The sequence below is a fragment of the Pinus tabuliformis genome, chromosome 4_2 (genome assembly GCF_031772625.1).
Source record: "Pinus tabuliformis cultivar Carrire ecotype Pingquan chromosome 4_2, CPIR1, whole genome shotgun sequence".
Classification (NCBI taxonomy): Eukaryota; Viridiplantae; Streptophyta; class Pinopsida; order Pinales; family Pinaceae; genus Pinus; species Pinus tabuliformis.
Window position 1 is genome coordinate 591,746,736 of NC_142304.1, and position 20,475 is coordinate 591,767,210.

General features: G+C 40.0%; 1 protein-coding gene across 4 annotated transcripts in view; it reads right to left on the reverse strand.

The window, feature by feature from the left end:
- Nucleotides 1–20,475, reverse strand: part of SRD2 (snRNA activating complex family protein) — a 254,711-nt gene that overhangs the window by 117,476 nt on the left and 116,760 nt on the right. For 2 of the 4 annotated variants that reach the window (XM_089423978.1, XM_089423980.1), the window contains 3 exons: nucleotides 12,741–12,891; nucleotides 12,341–12,453; nucleotides 12,137–12,221 (listed from right to left, as the gene is read on the reverse strand). In XM_089423978.1, the coding sequence (XP_089280104.1) occupies nucleotides 12,137–12,221; nucleotides 12,341–12,453; nucleotides 12,741–12,891 (349 nt within the window). The remainder of the gene's footprint in view (nucleotides 1–12,136; nucleotides 12,222–12,340; nucleotides 12,454–12,740; nucleotides 12,892–20,475) is intronic. The other 2 variants (XM_089423981.1, XM_089423979.1) reach the window with 1 other exon arrangement.

The window sequence follows — 20,475 nt, forward strand, 5'->3', positions numbered from 1 at the left end:
CAGGGGATGCATAGCCCATATTGAGGGGAGACGCCCAGGAGTCCCCCTTTTGGGGAGTCGCGTCCCCCACACTGGGGAAACGTCCCCCCTGCGTCTCCCCGTGTCTCCCCAAAAGGGGGACGTGGGGAAACATTTCCCCAGACGTCCCCCCGTCCTGGGTGCATGGGGTGCGAGGGGTGCGCGCACCCGACCTTGGGAGACGCGTTCCCGTGGAACACTGCTTATAACCTTTTAAACCATCCTTATACCCAATAAAGATGCACCTTTCAGATTTATTATCCAACTTGGTTCTTTTCTCCTTTGGAACATGTACATATGCATCACAGCCAAATACCCTCAGATATGAAAAAGAGGGTTTCTTACCAGTTCATACCTCATGTGGAGTCTTATCCTCCACCGCTGATGAAGTTGATCTATTAACCAAGTAACATGCATTCTCCACTGCCTCTGCCCAAATTTCCTGTCCTAACCCAGCACCACTAAGCATGCTTCTTTCCTTTTCCATCAACGTCTTATTCATTCTTTCTGCAACTTTGTACTACTGAGGTGTGTATGGAGTAGTCTTCTGTCATGCTATACCACACTTCTTACAAAAGTCTTCAAATTCCTTCTTGCAGAACTCTCCACTATTATATGTCCTCAACAGCTTTATCTTTTTCTCTGTCGGGTTTTCCTCCAGAGCATTAAATTCTTTAAACCTGTCAAAGACTTTAGATTTCTTCCTGAGGAAATATATCCATATATTCCTTAAGAAGTCATCTGTAAATGATACATAGTACATAGACTTAGTGATCGAACCGACACAGGTCCAAACACATCACTGTGCACAAGCTCTAATATCCCTTTCGCCCTCTTAGCACCAGAGAGGAAACTCACCCGATTATGCTTCCCATATACACAATGTTCAAAAAAATTGAAATACAAAGAGAAATTAGACATACCTTCTACCATACCATTACCATGAAGTATTCAAAGGCCCTTTTCTCCAATATGTCAAAGCCTTTGATGCCATAACATGGTCTTTTCTCCAGAGACCACTAGATTTTCTGCTCCACTTTTAGGAACCACAGAACTGTTGCACCCAACAATAACAGTACTAGCCAAAAGCTTGTACAAAGTTCCAATTCAAACTCCTCGCATCAATACCAGTGTTCCCTGAACCATCTTGCAGGTATCTTTTTCGAACACTGATTTTACACCTGCATCATCCATCTTGCTTACAAAAATCAGATTTCTGGCCAATGCAAGAATATGCAGAACACCCAGAAGTGTTCTAATCCTTCCACCTTGCAACTTCAACTTGACTTTTCCGCGTCCGACGATTCTAGCCTTCCTGTCATCTCCTAAGAAGACATCACCACCATCATATTTCTCATACTCGCAGAACCACACCCTATGGGGAGTGAAGTGAAAGGATGCGCCTGAGTCAATCAACCATGCCTCATGATCTAATGTGTACTTGAAGAAGAAGCCAAGTACACATCCCCACCTTCATCTAAGGTGGTTTTTGTCTCTGCAGAAGGAGCATCATCAGACCCCTTTCCCTTCTCAAGAGCTTTAAATCTACAATCCTTTTTGAAGTGCCCTTCCTTTCCGCATTTCCAACATACCTTTATAGGTTTTCTTGGAGATTTAGATCTCCCACTCGAGGACTTATTTTTATTTTTGTTCTAGGATCGTCCTCGTACAGACAAGGCATCTCCATTCTAGCTCTCCATATTTTTCCGTCTCATCTTCTCCAACAGTAAGGATGAGACTATTTCATCAAACTTCAAAGTAGTTGTATTGCTATCTATTGCAACAACTAGACTATCCCACGAATCTGGTAGAGAACACAACAAACTGATGCACTTATCTTCGTCTGAAATTTTTATATCAAAGGCATTTAGATGCTCTATCACTGAGTCTCCATCCTTCATCCTCAAGTTATACAGTTTTTTCTGCAGGAACAATTTGTTCACCAGAGACTTAGATTGGTACAAAGTCCCTAACTTGACCCACAAATCCTTCATCGTAGCTTCCCCTAATGCATTCAACAACACTGAATCAGAGATACACAACCGTATTGTGCTCTTTGCCTTTTGATCCAACTTCGCCTAGTATTCTGCTTTCATTGTCATTAGTTTAGTACCTGGATCTACTACGATCCATTGATCTTTATCCACCAACAGATCCTCCATCTTGAGTTTCCACAACTCAAAACTCTGACCATTAAATTTGTTGATCTCAATCTTTCCACTGCTTGCCATCTTCTTTCACTGCAAGAATTGATCCCGCAGATCTCCCACTGAACAAGGTCTACCACAGGCCCGAGCAAAACCCCTCAGCAACAAAGGCATCCCCTTGAAGTCGAAACAACTTTAATACCAAATGGAGGCTTTAGCCCTGTACAAAAATTACCTGCAAACGAATTCTTAAAAAACAAAAAATATACAATGGCGAGAAACACAAAACAAATACACAAAGATTTTTCCCTGCATCCCAAAACTGGGACTACTAGATTGATTTTTCATTATGTTCCTTTCAATGTTACAATACATATATATACATGCCAAAGCATTCATAAACCTCAATCCATTAACCCTAGATTAGAACATAATTGTAGTTCCTTGACAAGATCTACAAAATACCATGGGCAGAAAATCATCATGCCCAAAACCATGTGCCAAACCCCTGCACAAAACCATACGTAGGAAACACGCGCGATTAGTCGTGGAAAGAATATAACACACACCCAACATATCTGGTGGTTAGTCTCCACCTACAGTTGATGAGAACCAACTCGAAGCTCATCCAATGTTTGCGCTTGTATGGGGGGCGGATGATGATACCATCCTGTAACTCTAGGAAATGCTCAAGGTAGAAGGACATCTTTGGGCCCAAGCTCGTTAGGGGGAGTCCAAGTGACTTGAATGTACAATCTATAGATATCTTCTCAGATGGACTAATTCAATACCTGTTTGGGCAGCATGAGATGGCTTGGAGTAGAAAGGGAGAATCTGAAGGGGGGAAGACGCTCTGGGGAGATGGTCAGTGTCTACAAAAGTTGAGAAACATCTGAGAACCAACTTTGTGCTTTACTTAAGGTGTGAATTAAAGTAAGGGCCTCCAAAGAACAAAGTGCAAGGTAGGGGTATTGGTCTCTCCGGATGGTTGAATCTATGAAAGATCTGACTTTGTGGAGGAAAGAAACCAAGCAAAAGATGACATTGAGGCAGAAGGGGTGGGCACCAAACTCTGCCTGAATAATGGGTTGTGGGACTATATGTTTGCATTGGATGATGCACCTAAGAAGCAAGGCATGGACTCTCTCCATTTGGGCCCAATCTGTCTATACCAAGCTTAGGCCCCAGATCTCACATCCATAGAGGACCGTGGGTCTACTAATCATGTCCAACAGGTAGAGTTTGGACGAGATGTCTTGAAACTAACTCTGGAAACACTATCTCTCGATGAGGGCTAGGGAACCATACCCTTTACTAAGCCGAGGTTGGAGAGCTTGTTGCATACCAAAACGAAGTCTCGTGAACTTAACTCCCAAGTAGATGTAGGATGTGGTGATCTTGATCCCTTCCCCTCGGAAGTAGAAATGCAAGTCTGTTAGAGTTTTCTTCGAAGCATTGAAGATCATAACCTTGGTTTTGCCTCAGTTGATCGTCAATTATCGAAGGCCACAAAAATTGGCTAGGGCGTCAATTTGTCTCTACAAGCACTTGGGAGTAGATGCCAACAAGACCAATTCATCTACAAAAAGGAGCAGGAGGAAAGATCCCAGCTCATAAATGTAAATCCCTAAGAGGGTCAACAATAGAGGGCACCCCTATTTTACCCCAATGGTACTTTGGATAAAGTAAAAAATAGCCATGTTCCATCCTAAGGTGACCCAAAACTGACTCATATAGTCTCATGATGGCTACCAGAAGGGTCTCAGATATGCCAATGTCCCGAAGCCTCTGGAATAATGCCTCCCTAGGCACAATATCAAATGCTTTTTGAAAATATACAAAGCAATAATAGTCTTTCGAAGAGTGATGATGAGCCTCCTCAATAATGGCTCAAAGTGTGAAGATGTGGTCAATCATCTGGTAACCCAGGCGGAAGCCTGCCTGTCCTCTAGCTCTGAGATGTCATCTCTCTAGCTCCTCGGAAAGCCACTGATGTAAAATTGTGGCATAAAGCATACACAAGGTGTGGCCCACCATGATAGTCTTGTAGTTGTTCAACTCACAACTGCTCCCTGATTTGTGGATCAAATGGATAACATGTCTTGCCCAAGCAAAGGGGGAGCCAGAACAAACCACACGGTTGAATGGATCAGTAATATAGGACTCAACAGACTAGATACCATGCTTTAGGAATTGAGCTAGAAAGCTTCTAAGAGAATTCAAAGATATTTTTGCTTGGTCATATCAAGATTTTAAAGCGTATAGCCCCGAAGTTATCCAACACACCATTCGTCTCAAAGAAGGGGCTAAGCTTGTGTCACAAAGATTAAGAAACATAAACCCAAGTTGACCCCTTTAGTTCAAGAAGAACTTCAAAAGATGTTGGATGCTGAAATCATTGCTCCCATAAGACACTCTTTATAGGTATCTAATCTTGTGGTCACCCAGAAAAACACTGAAAACATTAGAATGTGTGTGGATTTTAGAGACCTTAACCGAGTATGCCTCAAGGATAATTACACCCTATCAAACATGGAAAACCTCTTGCAATGAATCACTAAGTCTAAAATCATGTCTATGCTTGATGGGTTTTCGAGATATAATCAGTTGGCGGTGAACAAAAAAAATCAAATGAAGACTACTTTACAACTCCTTGAGGAGCCTACAAATATCTTAGAATGCCATTTGAAATATTAAATGTTGGTTCAACTTTTCAAAGAGTAATGGATTTTGCTTTCTAAGACCTTATTAGTAAGATTATGGAAATATATCAAGATGAATTAACCGTGGCCTCTAAGGAATGACATGATCATTGCAACCACCTGAGAAAAGTGTTTGAGAGGTGTAGGAAGTATAACATATCATTAAACCCCCAAAAGTCAATCTTTGGAGGTGACCAGGGTGAGTTATTGGGACATATTGTTTCTAAGGATGGGATTAGCATTAATCTTGAAAGAATTGCGTCTATCAAGAATATTGCTCCTCCTAAGGACAAAAAGGCCTTGAGGTGATTCTTTGAAAAAATCAATTTCATAAGAAGGTTCATTCCAAATTTTGTTGAAATAGTTAAACCCATGAATGACTTGTTGAAGAAAGATGGTCTATACACTTGGGATGAGAAGAGGGCTAGATGTTTTGAATAAATGAAGCAAAGAATAGTGCTAGCCCCTCTCTTGGTAAGCCCTGATTATTCCACAAATTTATTTATTTGTTTGCCTCTCAAGATAGAATTATCAGGGTGTTAAAGCAAAAAGATGTTGAAGGAAACAAGAAGTTGATAGCATTCATGAGAAAATCCTTGCAGGATGCTAAAGTTAGATACACTGCCACTGAAAAGTAGGTTTATGCTCTAGTCAAGTCCCTAAAATACTTCTGAACATATGTAGGATATAATAAGATCCATGCTTTTGTTTCTTATCCAGTAGTGAAAGATGTGTTGGATCCAAACAATTGTCTGGGATCAAGGAGGAAATGGTTCTCCAAAATTCAAGAGTATGACTTGGAAATTAGACCTAAGATGATCATCAAAGGACAAGATCTCACTGAAATACTAACTGAAGAAATGACAAAGCTTTCCAAATGGGTGAAGGGGTACAAATTTGTGCCACTGCCATAGAATTGGAGGAAGATGAATGGTATTCTGACGTGATACACTACCTTAAGAATTCACCTGCCCCTCCTGGATTGATAGACCACAAAAGGAAAGCTCTTAGGTTGAAGGCCGCAAAATATTGTTTGACTTGAGATGAGCTTGGTTGGATGAGTCATGATGGAGTTATCCTTCGATGTGTGAGCAAAGATGAATCTAAAAACTTATTAAAGAGTTTCATGCAGGATTTTGTGGTGGGGATTATGCTGTTAGAACCACCGGAGACAAAATACGAAGGGTAGGTTATTATTGGCTTACTATTTTTGTTGATACTTTGAAGTTTGTTAGGACCTGTCAGCCATGTCAATTATTCACAGGAAAACAACAATTACCTAACCTCCCATTAAAGAGTGTTGTCATTGAATCTCCATTCCAGCAATAGGGCCTAGATTTTAAAGGGGAATTCAAAGACAATTCCAGTAATGTTCACAAATGGATCCTCACTGCCACTGATTATCAGACTAAATGGGTTGAGGCCATTCCCACTAAGAAAGTTAAAGATCAAGTAGTAATTGATTTCCTTGAAGATCGTATTATCACAAGATTCGAGGTTCCTGCTAAATTTGTGAATGATAATGCCAAAGCATTCAACTTTATGGCTCTTGCGTCCATGTGTTGTAAGTATGGCATCGTGTTGGCCCATTCCTCTAACTACTATCCCCAAGGAAATGGCCAAACCAAGTTAAGTAACAAGAACCTCATGACAATTATTAACTTATTAAGAAGATAGTCAACGTAAATAAGAGAAGTTGGGATAGCAAGATTAAATATGCTTTATGAGCCAACCATACAACTATGAAAACCTCTGCATGTTATAGCCCTTTCCAACTTGTATATGGGGTTGAGGCAAAATTGCCCATCCAATTGAAGCTACCAGTGCTAGAGTGCCTTAAAGCATTCCCTAACCAACAAAATGTTATACAATCTATGATCGACCAAATCATTGAGATGGATGAGTCTCGACTCTCGACATAAGGCCCTCGACCAAGTTGGAAAGAATCAAGAGAAGGTTAAGAACACTTTCGATAGACGAGACAAACCCCAGGCTTTTGAACTAGGAACAATGGTCCTTTTATGGGACAAGAGGAGAGAAAACCCCAACATGTATAAGAAGCTTGATAATATATGGATTGGCCCCTACAAAATTGTTGGCATTGCTTGCACCAATGTGTATCACCTAGAAACTTTAGAAAGGCGAGCCTCTCCCTTTGTTGGTGAACGGTCAACCCCTAAAGGCGTATTTTCCTAGCATAACCTAGATATGTATAAAAAAAAATGCAGAGTAGTTAGTTGCATTGCATATTGTGTGAGCATTCTGAAATCTTGCATTCTCATATTATGTTCCATTGTTCATTAGATTGCATTTAGAATAGATTTAATTTTCCGTACAGATTTTACATCATCATATAAAACATGGGTGATACCTTACACCCAGTGCACATGCTCCCAAACAAGTTGATTTGAATGTGCAAGTTACAAGTCTACAAGCCCAGGGATTGTTGGAGTTCTCATGAACTCCCCATTCGAGCTATTGGATCATGCGCTCTACGGTGAGCTCATGTCCCTGAGTTGGAGCTAGATGTTACCCACCAAAATGAGTAACCCCATAGGAGGATTTTTTCTCCTACATTTGACAACCAACAACCCCTGCCAACCACCATTTGACGATGATATGGCATGTGCCTTCGCCACTTACATCAGCCATGTGCATCTCACCCATTCGACATTAGCACTTGGATGAAGGTGGACAACTATTCAAAAGGTACTTTGATCATTTTGCAATCGGGCGCTTATACTTGTTTTTTTTTGGCATGTGGTATGGATAATGGGGTGATACGAAAGATTGACAAACTTTGACCATATTCTTGTTCTCTCACATTAACATGAGAGTTAATCTTCAACCCTAATCTAATGGGACCTCCCTTAAGGCCCTTTGAGTTGTAGGAGGGGCACTACCTAGAAAGCCAAAGATTGAGATGGCATAATTCCATCTTCCCCTATGTCATTCTTAACATCTTCCATCTCACATTACAAGCCCTATATCTCACCTCCATTCTTTGGGTACAGCTTGCCATTGGTTCTTGGGGATTTGGCACTCATATGTCCACATACCTTGAGTAGGATCTAAAAATCTTACCCTAGGAGGTTGATGCAGCTAAAAGAAAAGGAAAAGCATATCATGGCCACAATGAAACCAAAGAAAGAAAAATCAAAATGCAAAATATGGTCGAGGCATAAAGATTAGCACGTGGGAAAAAGCCTAACATGAGCTCTACCTACCTCATATGGCCATCACCCAGTTCCTGAGCACATGATGCTCCATTACATCAAAAAGGAACCCTTGCATGTCCCAACCCCGATGAGCAATAAACTGACTCATCATTAAGGGGTAATAAAATTGCTACATCTTACAAAGAAAACTCTAACCCTTGAGCTATAAGCGACAATACAAGAAATAATCAAGAAGAAGTAAAACACGCACAAGAGGGGTGGAAAAACCAAGCTGAGATGGTAACTCATGCATCCACGAATGCTCCCTCACATCTATACACTCAAGATGTGAACACCCCCATCAACTGGTCCCTTTGACCATGGTACTTGACCATGAAGTATTTTCCCATCCATTACCACATTATTATTCACTAACACCTATCAATTGAAGGGTGGACTAGGGAATTGTTACTTCCCCTTAGGGTTAGAAACACCTAATAGGGTTGACCTTTAGCCACCCCTACCTAGGGAGAAAATATTTTTGCGAGTTCTTGGTCCTGATTTTCGAAGGGGATCCCTGTTTGAAATATTAAATTGCCCTTGACATTCAAGTTTGGTTCACTTAGACACGTTATTGATCTTAGTATCTAATGGATGGTTGCTTTCACTAGAATCCATGTTGTTCTTGTCAGATGGTTCAGTAGCCCAAGCCTTGGGCACCCACTCCACACGTACCCAGGCCCTTGAGAGGAATACATTGGCCAAAACAAGTACAACGTCAAGAGATCATAGCCTCCTAACAAAACTAGCAAATGACACTTGTCCCTGAGTACCTCTAGGACCCACAACATTGGTCTAATTTGACCTAGTTTTGAAGATTCTTCATGAAGACACTACTGGGCCCAGTATGCCCCCAGGATGGCCTTGACACAACCTGATGCGCAGGAGATGATTTAGAGCCTAGATGAGGATGATCTCCCATCCGAAGACTAGGGAGGTTTTGTTGCACCAAAGGAACCCCTAACACTGGAGAGAAGGAGGCCTCGTTGGATAATTAGAGACCCATGGAGACCACTTTATGGCACCCGATCTATATCTTGAGACCCCATAGGAGAATTGAGGTGGATAGGAGGACCAACCCTCAAATCATGGACCATCCAAGCATCTACACCTACTTTGACACTTCATCACCCTTGGACATGGCATTTGGACCATCTATGATAGATCTATGGTGGATTTTTGTTAATGGAGCTATTTCTTGGCTTTGGAGACGTCATTTTGGAGCAATAAAGGACTTGCTCATGCATTTTATTTTGTAGTTGTACCTTGTATTTGATAAATCTTTGTTATTTTGTGCCTATTGTATGGAATGGTTGATTATCCAGGGTTTCTATGTGCATATTTATGGTTGGAAATTATTCTATGAACTCTTGATGATAATATTGCATGCATTACCCACCTATAGAATGTGAACGACAATCCCATGGGTGAACCTTTCAACTCGCTCTCCCCATAGACTTTGCTCCTCACAAAAGTGATAGTTAGGATTTGAAACCTAGGGTTTCTTATTCCCTTACTCTTTTGCCAAGGTTTAGCCATCCTTCACCATCCCCTAAATTCCATAGCCCAAGGTCAAGGCACTAACCTTTTGTTGCATGGTTGATCATCTTGAAGTCATCTTAAAATTTTACTTTCTTCTCCCTAACCTCATTTTCAGCCTCTTAAGGTGAGTCAATAGCTAGGGCTAGGGCTAGGGCTTTTTCCTCAACTACGGTTTGGAATGTTGCTTGGTAGAGGGATTCAACACGTGGAGGTGAGGTATTTGCCTCAAAATTAAGTCATTCCCGTGGCTAATTTTTCTATTTTAGGGCAAATGTCCCTTGCCCTAGGTAGACTTTTCCCTAGAAAAGCCCTAGTTTGCCCTAGGCTTCAACTTGGGGCTTATTTAAGGCTTGTTGTTCCATACATTGAAGGTATACATTTGTTGGAAGCCTTTTCCTTGACCTTGTGATTTGAGGTTGATCTATTTACCTTGTTGATTCTCAAGTCATAGGTCAACTTGTGCCTTAATAGTAATTAGGCCTATTGTAGGCAATGTTATCAGAACAGGACCAAAACCAGTGGAACCGGCCAGTCCGACCGTCTTTTGCCCAAAATCGGTCCGAACCAGGCCTCTGAACCAAAATAGGCCGGTTCAGTACCAAACCTGCCTATTCCACCGAACTGGCCGGTTCAGGACTGATTTTGTGCAATTTGTACCTTCCCAGGTCAACGTAAAAAATTTGCCTTTTTTTTATTTTTTCATTTTTTCATTTGGTTGGGCCACTTCTAATTCTCTCCTAGGCCAACCTAATATTCAAGCCTATGGTCCTCAGCCTAATATTCAAGCCTATGGTCCTATTATTGCTATGCATTTCATGGTAATGTTAAATTCTTCAGGATGATTGACAGTGGTTCCAACCTTTAGATTTCACTCAAAATCCAACAGACTTGACAATTTTTCAGGAAATCAGGATTGCGGGGATTGCAACGTTTCCATTGGATTTTGTCATGTACGAGGGTAAGGAACTAGTATTTAATAAAGAGCACCAATCCCTCTATGTACTTTGATGTTAGTGGCAATGGTTGTTGAACTCCTCTATCATGACTACTAAAAATGTACCCATCACTCAAACAAAATCTTGACTTGACATGCTACGTTTTTTCTATCTTATTTTAATGCTTAGAGGGTTATATTGATGACGAAGATCCCAATATAGGCAACAATTGCAGACTTCAATGCTACTCATTCTTCAAATGAGGATGAGGATGATCGAGATGATGATTCTAATGATGACATTGACAATTAGCACTTGTAGGTTGTAGTTGTAGTATTGTAGACTGTAGTATCATACTATCATGTTATTTTGGACTATAAAGGCCTTTTAGAGCCTGCTTCTTGATGTTTTTTGGTTCAATGATGTTTTGCACTAAGTGCTATTTTGGTTATATGCACTATTACTTGATATATAAATGAGAACATTGCGTATTTGTGTATAAATGGTTTGGATTCATATGGATGCACATAAATATATATGTTTTTCTTTAAAATATGAATATTTTGTGTGTTTTTGGTAAACCGGGTTTTTTCCCGTTTTTTACCGGTTCCGACCAGTTCCCGGTCCACAAGGTTTTTCAGTTTGATCACCAGTTCGGTTCTGATAACATTGATTGGAGGATATGCATTGCCTTATTATACTAGCTAAGCCCCATTCCTAGGGAGAGTTGTCCTCATCAAGCTTATTTTGTCACCTTATCCCATGTACTTGATAGATCATTTAGGTGACCTGCTAAAGGGAAGCCTCCCTAATGGTGAAAGTCCACAAAAGAGCAGGAGGTAGCAGTTGTGGTGACAATGGGCCACACCTCATACTGTTGTCCCTTGATTGAGCTCTTGTCTTTTGAGACACCCTCAGAAGTCCAGCTAAATTTTGAGGCACCGGTACCTATGTGCAATGCATGTCATGATACATAACTATTCAGTATTTCATAACAATTACATTTCTTACAATGTGTCTTGAGGTTCCTTCCATGATGAGAAAGGAATATTATCTAACAAGGATTCCTCCAACTTGTATAAATAGATGTAAACTGTGAGGGAAGAACATGACAATGATTGTAATGTACTATGTTGTATTCATATGAACATCTTTCCAAGTTATTACGCCTTCCGGTATTCATTGTCTTTTTTAGCTGTTAATGAATATACATGCCATTTAAAAATTCACATGTTTAAGGAGATTCTTTCAGTTACTTTTCAAGCTTCAAACTAACTAGAGATGAGATAATGATTTTATTGAATTATTAGAAATATTTTTAGTGTTTCCACGATATGTTACAGAAAAGTATGTCTGTAGGAATTGATCAGAAGAAAACTCGGAAAAGCAAAACTGCTAATTCGAGTAAGCAAGCTTGTCTATCCAAAACTAAGAAAAAGACATATAGACTGCAATCAGTGAAAATTTAAAAAGGGAAAAAGAAATCAATATTGTGTGGCAAAGCAAATTTTCAATAAAATATTAACAACAACGAACAAAGCAAGTAAAGAAATAAAGAAGATGGATACACAGACCTTCAATTTCGAAGTAATGAACTTCAAAGCTTTCAACCTTTCCATCTTTTCTGACTTATTGTATTTACATTCAATATGCTTTGATCTGCCATGAGATCAAAAGGAAAAAATGAAGATGTCATAAACCACTAATGAAACAGAATACCAAATCTTGAAACTCAAAAAACTGTAAGAATCATACTGAAGGTCCAACAGCTTTCCTACGATGAAGCCATAGAGAAGGCATACTTCAGTGAATGAAGTTGGGCCGTTTCCTTTTCTGCCTCTTGCTCACGTTTTATCTTTGCAAATTTTTCTGCCTTCACTATCTCATCACTCTGATCAACAATACCATGTTAAACTTATGTAAAACAAACTTCAGACAATGCCTGTTTGAATATGACCCATTGAATATTTTAATGTCATCAAAAGGCTGAACATACTAGTTAAAATGACGCATTCAACTAAAAACAACAACATTGAACTGAAGAAGAAAACTAATCACGGTTGCCTGTTCTTCATCTATAAAATATGGTTTAATTTGTGATTTCCACACATGAAAGCAAATTAAGAAATACTATGCTATGTTGAACTCAGGAGCTCTTGTATAAGTTCTTAGCACAACCTCAAGCTCTGCAGCTCGTGTCTCTCTATCAAAATGTCTTCCCCTTCTCTTTTTATTTTGAGCACTGGGTGAAGAGTTGTTGACAATTTCTCGCCCTGTCTCCTCACTTTGATAATGCCCTTCCCTTGCATTTCCAAGACTCTCTGTCATCCTGCAGTAAGAAAAAAGTATTGCAACATAAAATAGAATTTACAAGAGACTCGAGATGAAAGCAACAGGCAAAATATAATATTACAAAAAATAAAAAATAAATCCCAAACAGATCTGATTACAAACAAAGATAAAAGATGGTTAAAATTTCCACAAACTTGATTTAAATGAAAAAAGTTAAAAACTAGTTTAACTTGAGAGTTTTAACAAATTCAGCCATGTAATAAAATACAGTGCTCCTGTAAAGTACTTGCCAACTTTAGCACATAGGCACTTGCGAGTTTATGTTTATGCATTGAAGGGCTTTCACAGTCGAATATTTGAGATATCATTTTTGGGAGTGTTACCCCCAAAAAAGTGAGTAACCCATAGGAGAAAACTTTTTTTCCTCATTGGACAGCCTGGAAGCAACCCTATTTGATCAGCACATAACATGATTTCAGGATCCTTCACTTCTTACTCCAGTCAGATTTCTCTCTCCCATCCGGCATTCCTTTTTGAAAGAAGGCGGGTCATCCATCAACACATACCTTAACCATTTTGTAATCTTGTGCTTTCACTTAATGTTTTGGGCATACTAATATGGATCAATGGAAAAACTGGATGGTTGACCGATCTTGATTGTATTCTTGTTCCCTCACTTCACATGGGAGGTTATTCTTTGACTCTAGTCTAGTGGAACCTCCTATGAGGCCTAAGGGTCTTAGAAGGACACTACTTGGGAGGCTTTGATTGAAGTAGCATGTCCAAGATATTCCACACCACCTTTTATCTTTCTCATTATTCCATCTCCATTCTTCGAGCTGTTGGTCATTGGTCATGGGGATTGGCACCCTTTCATCCTCATCTTTGAGTTTGGGCCAGAAAAATTTGCCCTAGAGGTTGATGTAGCTAAAAGAAAGTTAAAAGCATAAGAAAGCCACACTGAAATGAAAAAGATAAAAAGCAAAAGATTGCTGGGACATTTGATTAGTGCCTAGGAAAAAGCCTAGCATGAGTTCTACCCCCCCTCCCCACCACCTCATTAGCCATCACACAATTCCTTGAGCACATGATGCTCCATCTATAAAAGAAACTATTGTATTGTCCCAACCCTGACTCGAACACATGATGCTCCATCTATAAAAAGAACTTTTGTACTATCCCAACCCTGATGAGTGATAAACTAACTCATCATTAAGGGGTATTAAATGCTAAATCTCAAAAAGCAAGCTTGGGCTCCTGAGCTATGAACCCAAATTAAAGCAAATCATAGAGAGGTAAAAGGCGCACTAGAGGGGTGGAAAGAGTAAGTCGAGGAAAGAGACAACTCATGCCTCTAAGATTGCTCCTTCCTTACATTAATACACTCGGAATGTTGGACTTCCATTAGCTGGTCACTTAGCTATGGCACCTTGCCTTGAAATCATTCCCATTCCATTGCCACCATTCGCACACACTTATGGATTGATGGGCTAACTTAGGACATGTCACTTCTCCTTGGGGGATGGAAACACCTAATAGGGTTACCATCTAACAATCCCTAATATAAGGAGGTAACTTGTTTAGAAGACTCGATCTAGTTAGAAATTTGAAGGTGAGCTTTGTGTTAAGTATTACTATGCCCCCAGTATTAGGTATGATCCACTATGATGCATCTATGGTTATTGTGCCTAGTGATTGTTGATTTCACTTGGACTTGAAAGGGTTTTGTCAAGTGGTTTCATCACAGCAGCAAAGGCCTTTTGATATGATTGTCATCCTTTCTCAACAGCATTGCAAATGCTATTTTACCCATTCCAGAGAGAGTATGTGACCTTGTTGATGCAGTGTTTCCTATCCATAATATAACATTGGGTTACTTGATGACCCCACATCGTACTTGACACTTTGAGGTAACCCTAGATGTTGAAATGCTGAGACCATGAAGCTTGGCATTGGAATATTGATGATGTGCCCAATGAACCTAGGACACCCCCATGCTGGCCTTGACACTATTTGATGGGAAATACTTGTTTCGGAGCTCGAATGATGGTGGTTATCCTTGAGATGATGGGGGAGGGCTTGCACATCACCTATTAGCCCCAATGCTCAAGAAGGAGAGTGCCACATCACCCCTCTTACCCTTTAGAGGGTGACGTTGGGCACCATGGTGATGATGTCTTGGTATGGAAGCACTTTGGAAGCATGCCCATGACCTTAGAGATACATCTTGGAGTATGGAGCACTAATTAGCCCACTTAACACTTGTTTGTGGCATTTAGAACTCATATGGAGTAATGTTATAGTGGAGGTCTTCTTCCCATACATGTGGATGGCATTTTATGCTATATTTTGAGCTATGAGGTTGGCTTGTAACCTCTCCCTTGTAGAACACTCAAAAGTAAACTTGTAATAAGGGCTTATTACTTGTATTATTGTATAAATGCGTGGGATAAGTCCAATATAAATAGAGACTCGCCTCACTTCATTTATTCACCAAAACACATTCTATTCTTTCCCTCTCTAAGAGAGTGCGAGTTATTCTTGTTGCTACTATGGGCAAGATGTGATCTTTTATTGGTGCGACATTCTTGTGGAATTGATTTTTGCTTGGAGATGTTACTTTGCGATTGAAAGAAGTGCCTTTTTTGGAAAATTTTTGTAAGTATAGTGATCTATCATTGATATTTTGCATGTTGAATTTATGAAGTAGGGTTTCTATTTGTGCATGACTAAATGTTTAATTATTGTTGGAATCTTGCTACATTATTGCATGTAAAATTGTTCTTTCAAAGGCCTATAGGGAAACTCTAAATGTGCATTCCCTATATTTAATTTCTTCCCTCACAAGAATAATAGTTAGGGTTTTAAAAGTGGATGCCCTAGCCACCCCCCCTTACTCCATCAAGGTCTTTCCCTTGAAATTTAGCCCCAAAAGACTCCATTAAACCCTAGTAGGATAAGGCACTAATCATTGCTCTATTGGTCATCTATAATTTTTCATAAATTTCAACTTACTTTTCTCTCCCCTAGACATCTAGGATTAGCAGCTAGGGTTTATATGGCGGATTTATGCATAAAAGTGAAATTTGTTTTGATGTTTGTGGCTCATAAATTAGGATTTGCATTTGTAAATGATTTAAAGGCAAAATCTAGCATAGTGCATTATTGATACCACTGGAAATACTGAGAGGGTGGTGAATCAGTATTTCTCTTCAATTAGTATTTTTAACTCTATAAAACATTAATTATAATTAACATTAGATCATCATAAATCAACATCACATGAATAGTAACACCATTCAACAATGCACAAACATCAAGACATTAGACAACAATTTTTTTTAGGTGGAAACTCTTTCGGGAGGAAACCACTGAATGCTTCTTAACAATTGTCTTAAAAAAATTTACATCAATTAGGGAGCTCCAACTTCCAAGATTTTAAACTCCAACTGAAGGAGGCTCCAACCTGAGGGACACTCCAACCTAGTTTACCAACTCCAACTAGAAGGACGCTCCAACGCCCTAGTTTATAGGCTTCAACCTGAAGGATGCTTCAACACTGTTTACTAGCTGCAACTGGAAGGACACTCCAACACCCTAGTTTACAGGCTCTGACCTGAAGGATGCTCCAACACCCTGTTTACCAGTTGCAACTAGAAGGACGCTCCAATAACCTATGTAGGCTCCAACCTGCCCTAGCACCACCCTACCGCTCTAATCAGTCGGCAGACCACATTTCACAATTTTCAGACTGGATCCACTACTGATCGAATCAATACAAAGGAACTACGACACAACTTCTGCTCAATGATCAAATACCAAAACTTTGCTCACCTGTTAATTTGATCTTTTTGATACAAGGCCAATGCTCTTTACTGCTCAATACATCATGCTCTCTCTACATATCAACAGATCAACCATTCTTCTACAATACCAAAACCTTAGCTGCATCCAATCTTTGCTCAACAAGATTTGCTTTTGCTCAATCACTCCTCAGCATGGTCATCATCATGCAAATTAGCCTATGCAACAAATTTCTGCAAAAACTGTGAAACCCCCACAATGTCATATTTGTCTCAATTTCAAAATATATGTCATTGTTAAGAAGGCATCGTCATACACAAATGGCAACCCTCAACAGCTATTTGCAACCATTAACAACCAATACCTCAATAACAATCAGAAAACATTCTGATCTTGGCTAAACTGTAAAACCCTAGCATTATATTTTTACATTAATATAACAATGAGTTCTAGCCAAACAACTAATCTTTGTTGCCTTTCCGTCAGTACATCCTTTCAGGTACAACAATAGTATTATATGTATATTAAGGCTCAAACTATAGTCTATCATCAAACGACCAACATTCCCTTAACAACTTTGTTCATCCTCTAGCCCTGCAAAGTGACTTTTGCAAAATGAGTCTTCAACTTTGCCTCACTCTCCAGTTGTACCCATATAACCATGTTATAAACCCGACATCTTTTCACTGTCATCAAAGCTCTGTCTACTACAACTAAGCATCAGCAACATGAAACCTTCTAGAGATAATCCTTATTCTTGGTAACACTTATAAATCCTACAATCAAATCAAACTTGTCATCAGTGATCAAAATCTAGTAGTCCATTAAGTATATCATTTGCCATGTGTAAGCAACAACTCAACTACAAGTGATGAAACCTTAACTCATGATATGTTCATCGATTGATGGTGGTTTTGGTAGCATTAGATCGTGTTCTAGTCTCGAGACTTTGTGGAGAGGCTAAAACATGGGAGTTCTCCAAAACCCAGAAATCGTTTGTAGAAATTCCACCTAGAGATGGCTTAATTAAATTAATTGACCATAATTAAAAAATTCCTAAGTCTAACTTAGGAAAAATGGTTAATTAATAGTAATTAATTGAGAAAGGTGAGAATTCTCTAGAAACTCACACAGATCGACTTGGAGATGATCTCAACCATTGATTAAGTTTTAATCATGGTTGTTGGAGTCCCAACTAGAAATTATAAGAGGTGGTTGATGGTAGATGGAGAACACACCAATGCAAATACTCAGTTGCCTAGGCAGTTTGATTTTCCAGTGTAGGTGATTCAACGGGAGAGATCGAGCCAATGGGCGAATAACAAGTGGTAGAGGGGCAACATAGCAATATTTTGGAGGAGATTCCAGTTCTGGAGAGTCAAAAAGAGGAGGCCGAAATTTATCTCCAAGAGGCTGCGCAGGGGCAACCCAGAGCCTCAATTGAGCAGATCGATTTAGCTAAGGAGAAGCTTGTTTTTAGTTCCGGAGGTCAGGAATATTTTCCAGAGTGTCGAAGAAAGAGTTTCCCAGTCAACAGTAGGCAAGACGACTTGATTTGCAGGAGTTCTGGGCTGAGCGTTTGGCAATCTACGCTAGGGTGATGCAAAACCTGTGTCGAGCAGGTTGGATGGCTTGCTTTTTAGAGGTAGTCAAGTGTCGGGATTGTTCGGAGAGAGGGTAAAATCCCTCAATATATTTCTGCTATTATTTCTCTTAGATAGAATCGCCAATTTGGCGAGGTTTTATTGTACTTAGAAATTTTGTCGCTGCATAATAATAAAAACCCTCACTATTGCACCAATTTTCCCACATTGGGTTTTTCTGGGTACATTTGTCCAAAAATAACGGTGTCATAATTTTTGTGTGTGCTAGAATTTCTCAATTTCCAACATTTTTATTTCTGTGACGTTTATTTTATTTTGTGAAGAAATCGCAGCGTGATTAATTCGATATTAATCAGGAAATTAATCAACTGAATAATCAGTTAGGAGAATTCCAATTGCTTCATTTCAAGGAATTTTCATATGGAATCAGAGCATATTTTACGGACGGGAAGCTCAGGGGTGAACAATGAAAATTTTGTTGTTTAAAGGGAGCAACAGGCCAAAATTTTTAGGAGTTGCGCAGTGCCTAGCCAGGCAGTGCAAATTGTTGGACAAAGGGTTCGATTTTCAGTTGCAGTGTGGTAGAAAATTCAACTCGTCCAGAAATCGATTCTACTAGGCAGAGGGAGCATAGCAGCTTAGTATTTTCACTGAGCAGATTTATTGTCTGGGCACAGTGAGTTTTGCAGCGATTTACTATAGCAGAATCAGTGTCAGGTGGAAGAGAGAGTGCACACACAGAAAGAGATTTCTCTCAAAGGATTTCTAGTTTAGAAATGCAATATTTCCAATTGCAGCAAGCAGTTTTTCTCACTCCAGAAGGTGGTGCAAATAGCAGAGCAAGCAGTTGAGCAAGAGAAAGAGGGAAATTTCCATCCCAGGCCAAGTTTTTGCAAACATGACCACAGTTGGGCTCAAAGATCAAGACAAATTGGACAGTGCCTCCAACTATATTATTTGGAAGGTCAAGATGTCCTTTCTCCTTGATGAGCATGGTATGAAAACTTATGCAGACAACGTTGTGGTAGAACCTACAGATCAACAGTAGCTATCAAATTTTAGAAAGGAAATGACCAAGGCAAAGCGGATGATTCTTGATGGAGTTCAAGACCATATAGTCTCACACATATCGGCCAAGAATACGGCCAAGGAGATGTGGGATGCTCTCACAGGGTTATATCAGAATCCTTCCGAGCAGTGGAAGATGTTTCTGAAGGAAAATTTGTTGACTGCTAGGATGCAAAAGGGTGAAGGCATCAACCCCTTTCTCACCAGACTTCAGGATATCAAGGATGAACTTGTAGCTGTAGGAGAGACGCCTCCACCTACAAAAATGGTGAGGTTGGCCCTCAACAGTGTCACCGAGGATTGGGATAATTTCATCCAAGGCATTCTGGGACAAGATATGTTGCCTAGGTGGGACTAGATGTGAGCAGATCTATCACAAGAGGAGATGAGGCGAGCTTTAGTAAAGAGCTCCATTAGCGGCAACAGCAACAAAGGATCGAAGGGTGTGAAGGAGGAAGACAATGTGGCCCTTGCATCAAAGGGGAAAGCAAAAGGTCCCAGTCAGGGACAAGGCTTGCAGGGGAAAAGAAGAAGAAGAAGGATCTATCTAAGATCAAGTGCTTCAGGTGTGGCGAGTTTGGCCACTACAATACTTAATGTCCTCAAAGGAAGAAGGACAAGCAGGAGAAGTAGGATCAAGCAACAGCATCCACAAAGATAGACAAATTGTCCTCTAGGCTGGAGGAAGATTTCACCATGTTTGCAACTATACCTCCAGGAGTGAGGTGGGGCGATATGGAGCTTTAGCCCCAAAGTTGCGCAAATATTTGGGCAGGGTCCAGTGAGGCAAGCATCGAATGGTGTTTTCCTCATGGATCATTACCTTGCTACAGGGGCCCACAAATTCAGTAGCAAGTGGATCAGTTTCAATGGATGCAGTTAGTTCCAAGGTGACAATTGCAAGCTAGTGGCAATCAAATTTTGAGGAGCGCACAACAATATTGGAAGCAGAGCAGGAGGCTCAGTGCAGAATCAACAACAACGCAGATTTCTCAGTGGACAATGCAAAGGCCAGAAGCATTCAGATGCTCAGGAGAAAGTTGCAGCACAAAGACACAATTCATTCAGTATTTTGCATGCTTCTCAATTGCAGTAGTTGCAGTAGCAGCAACAACAGTTGAGAAGGAGTTGCAGTGGAGATGCAG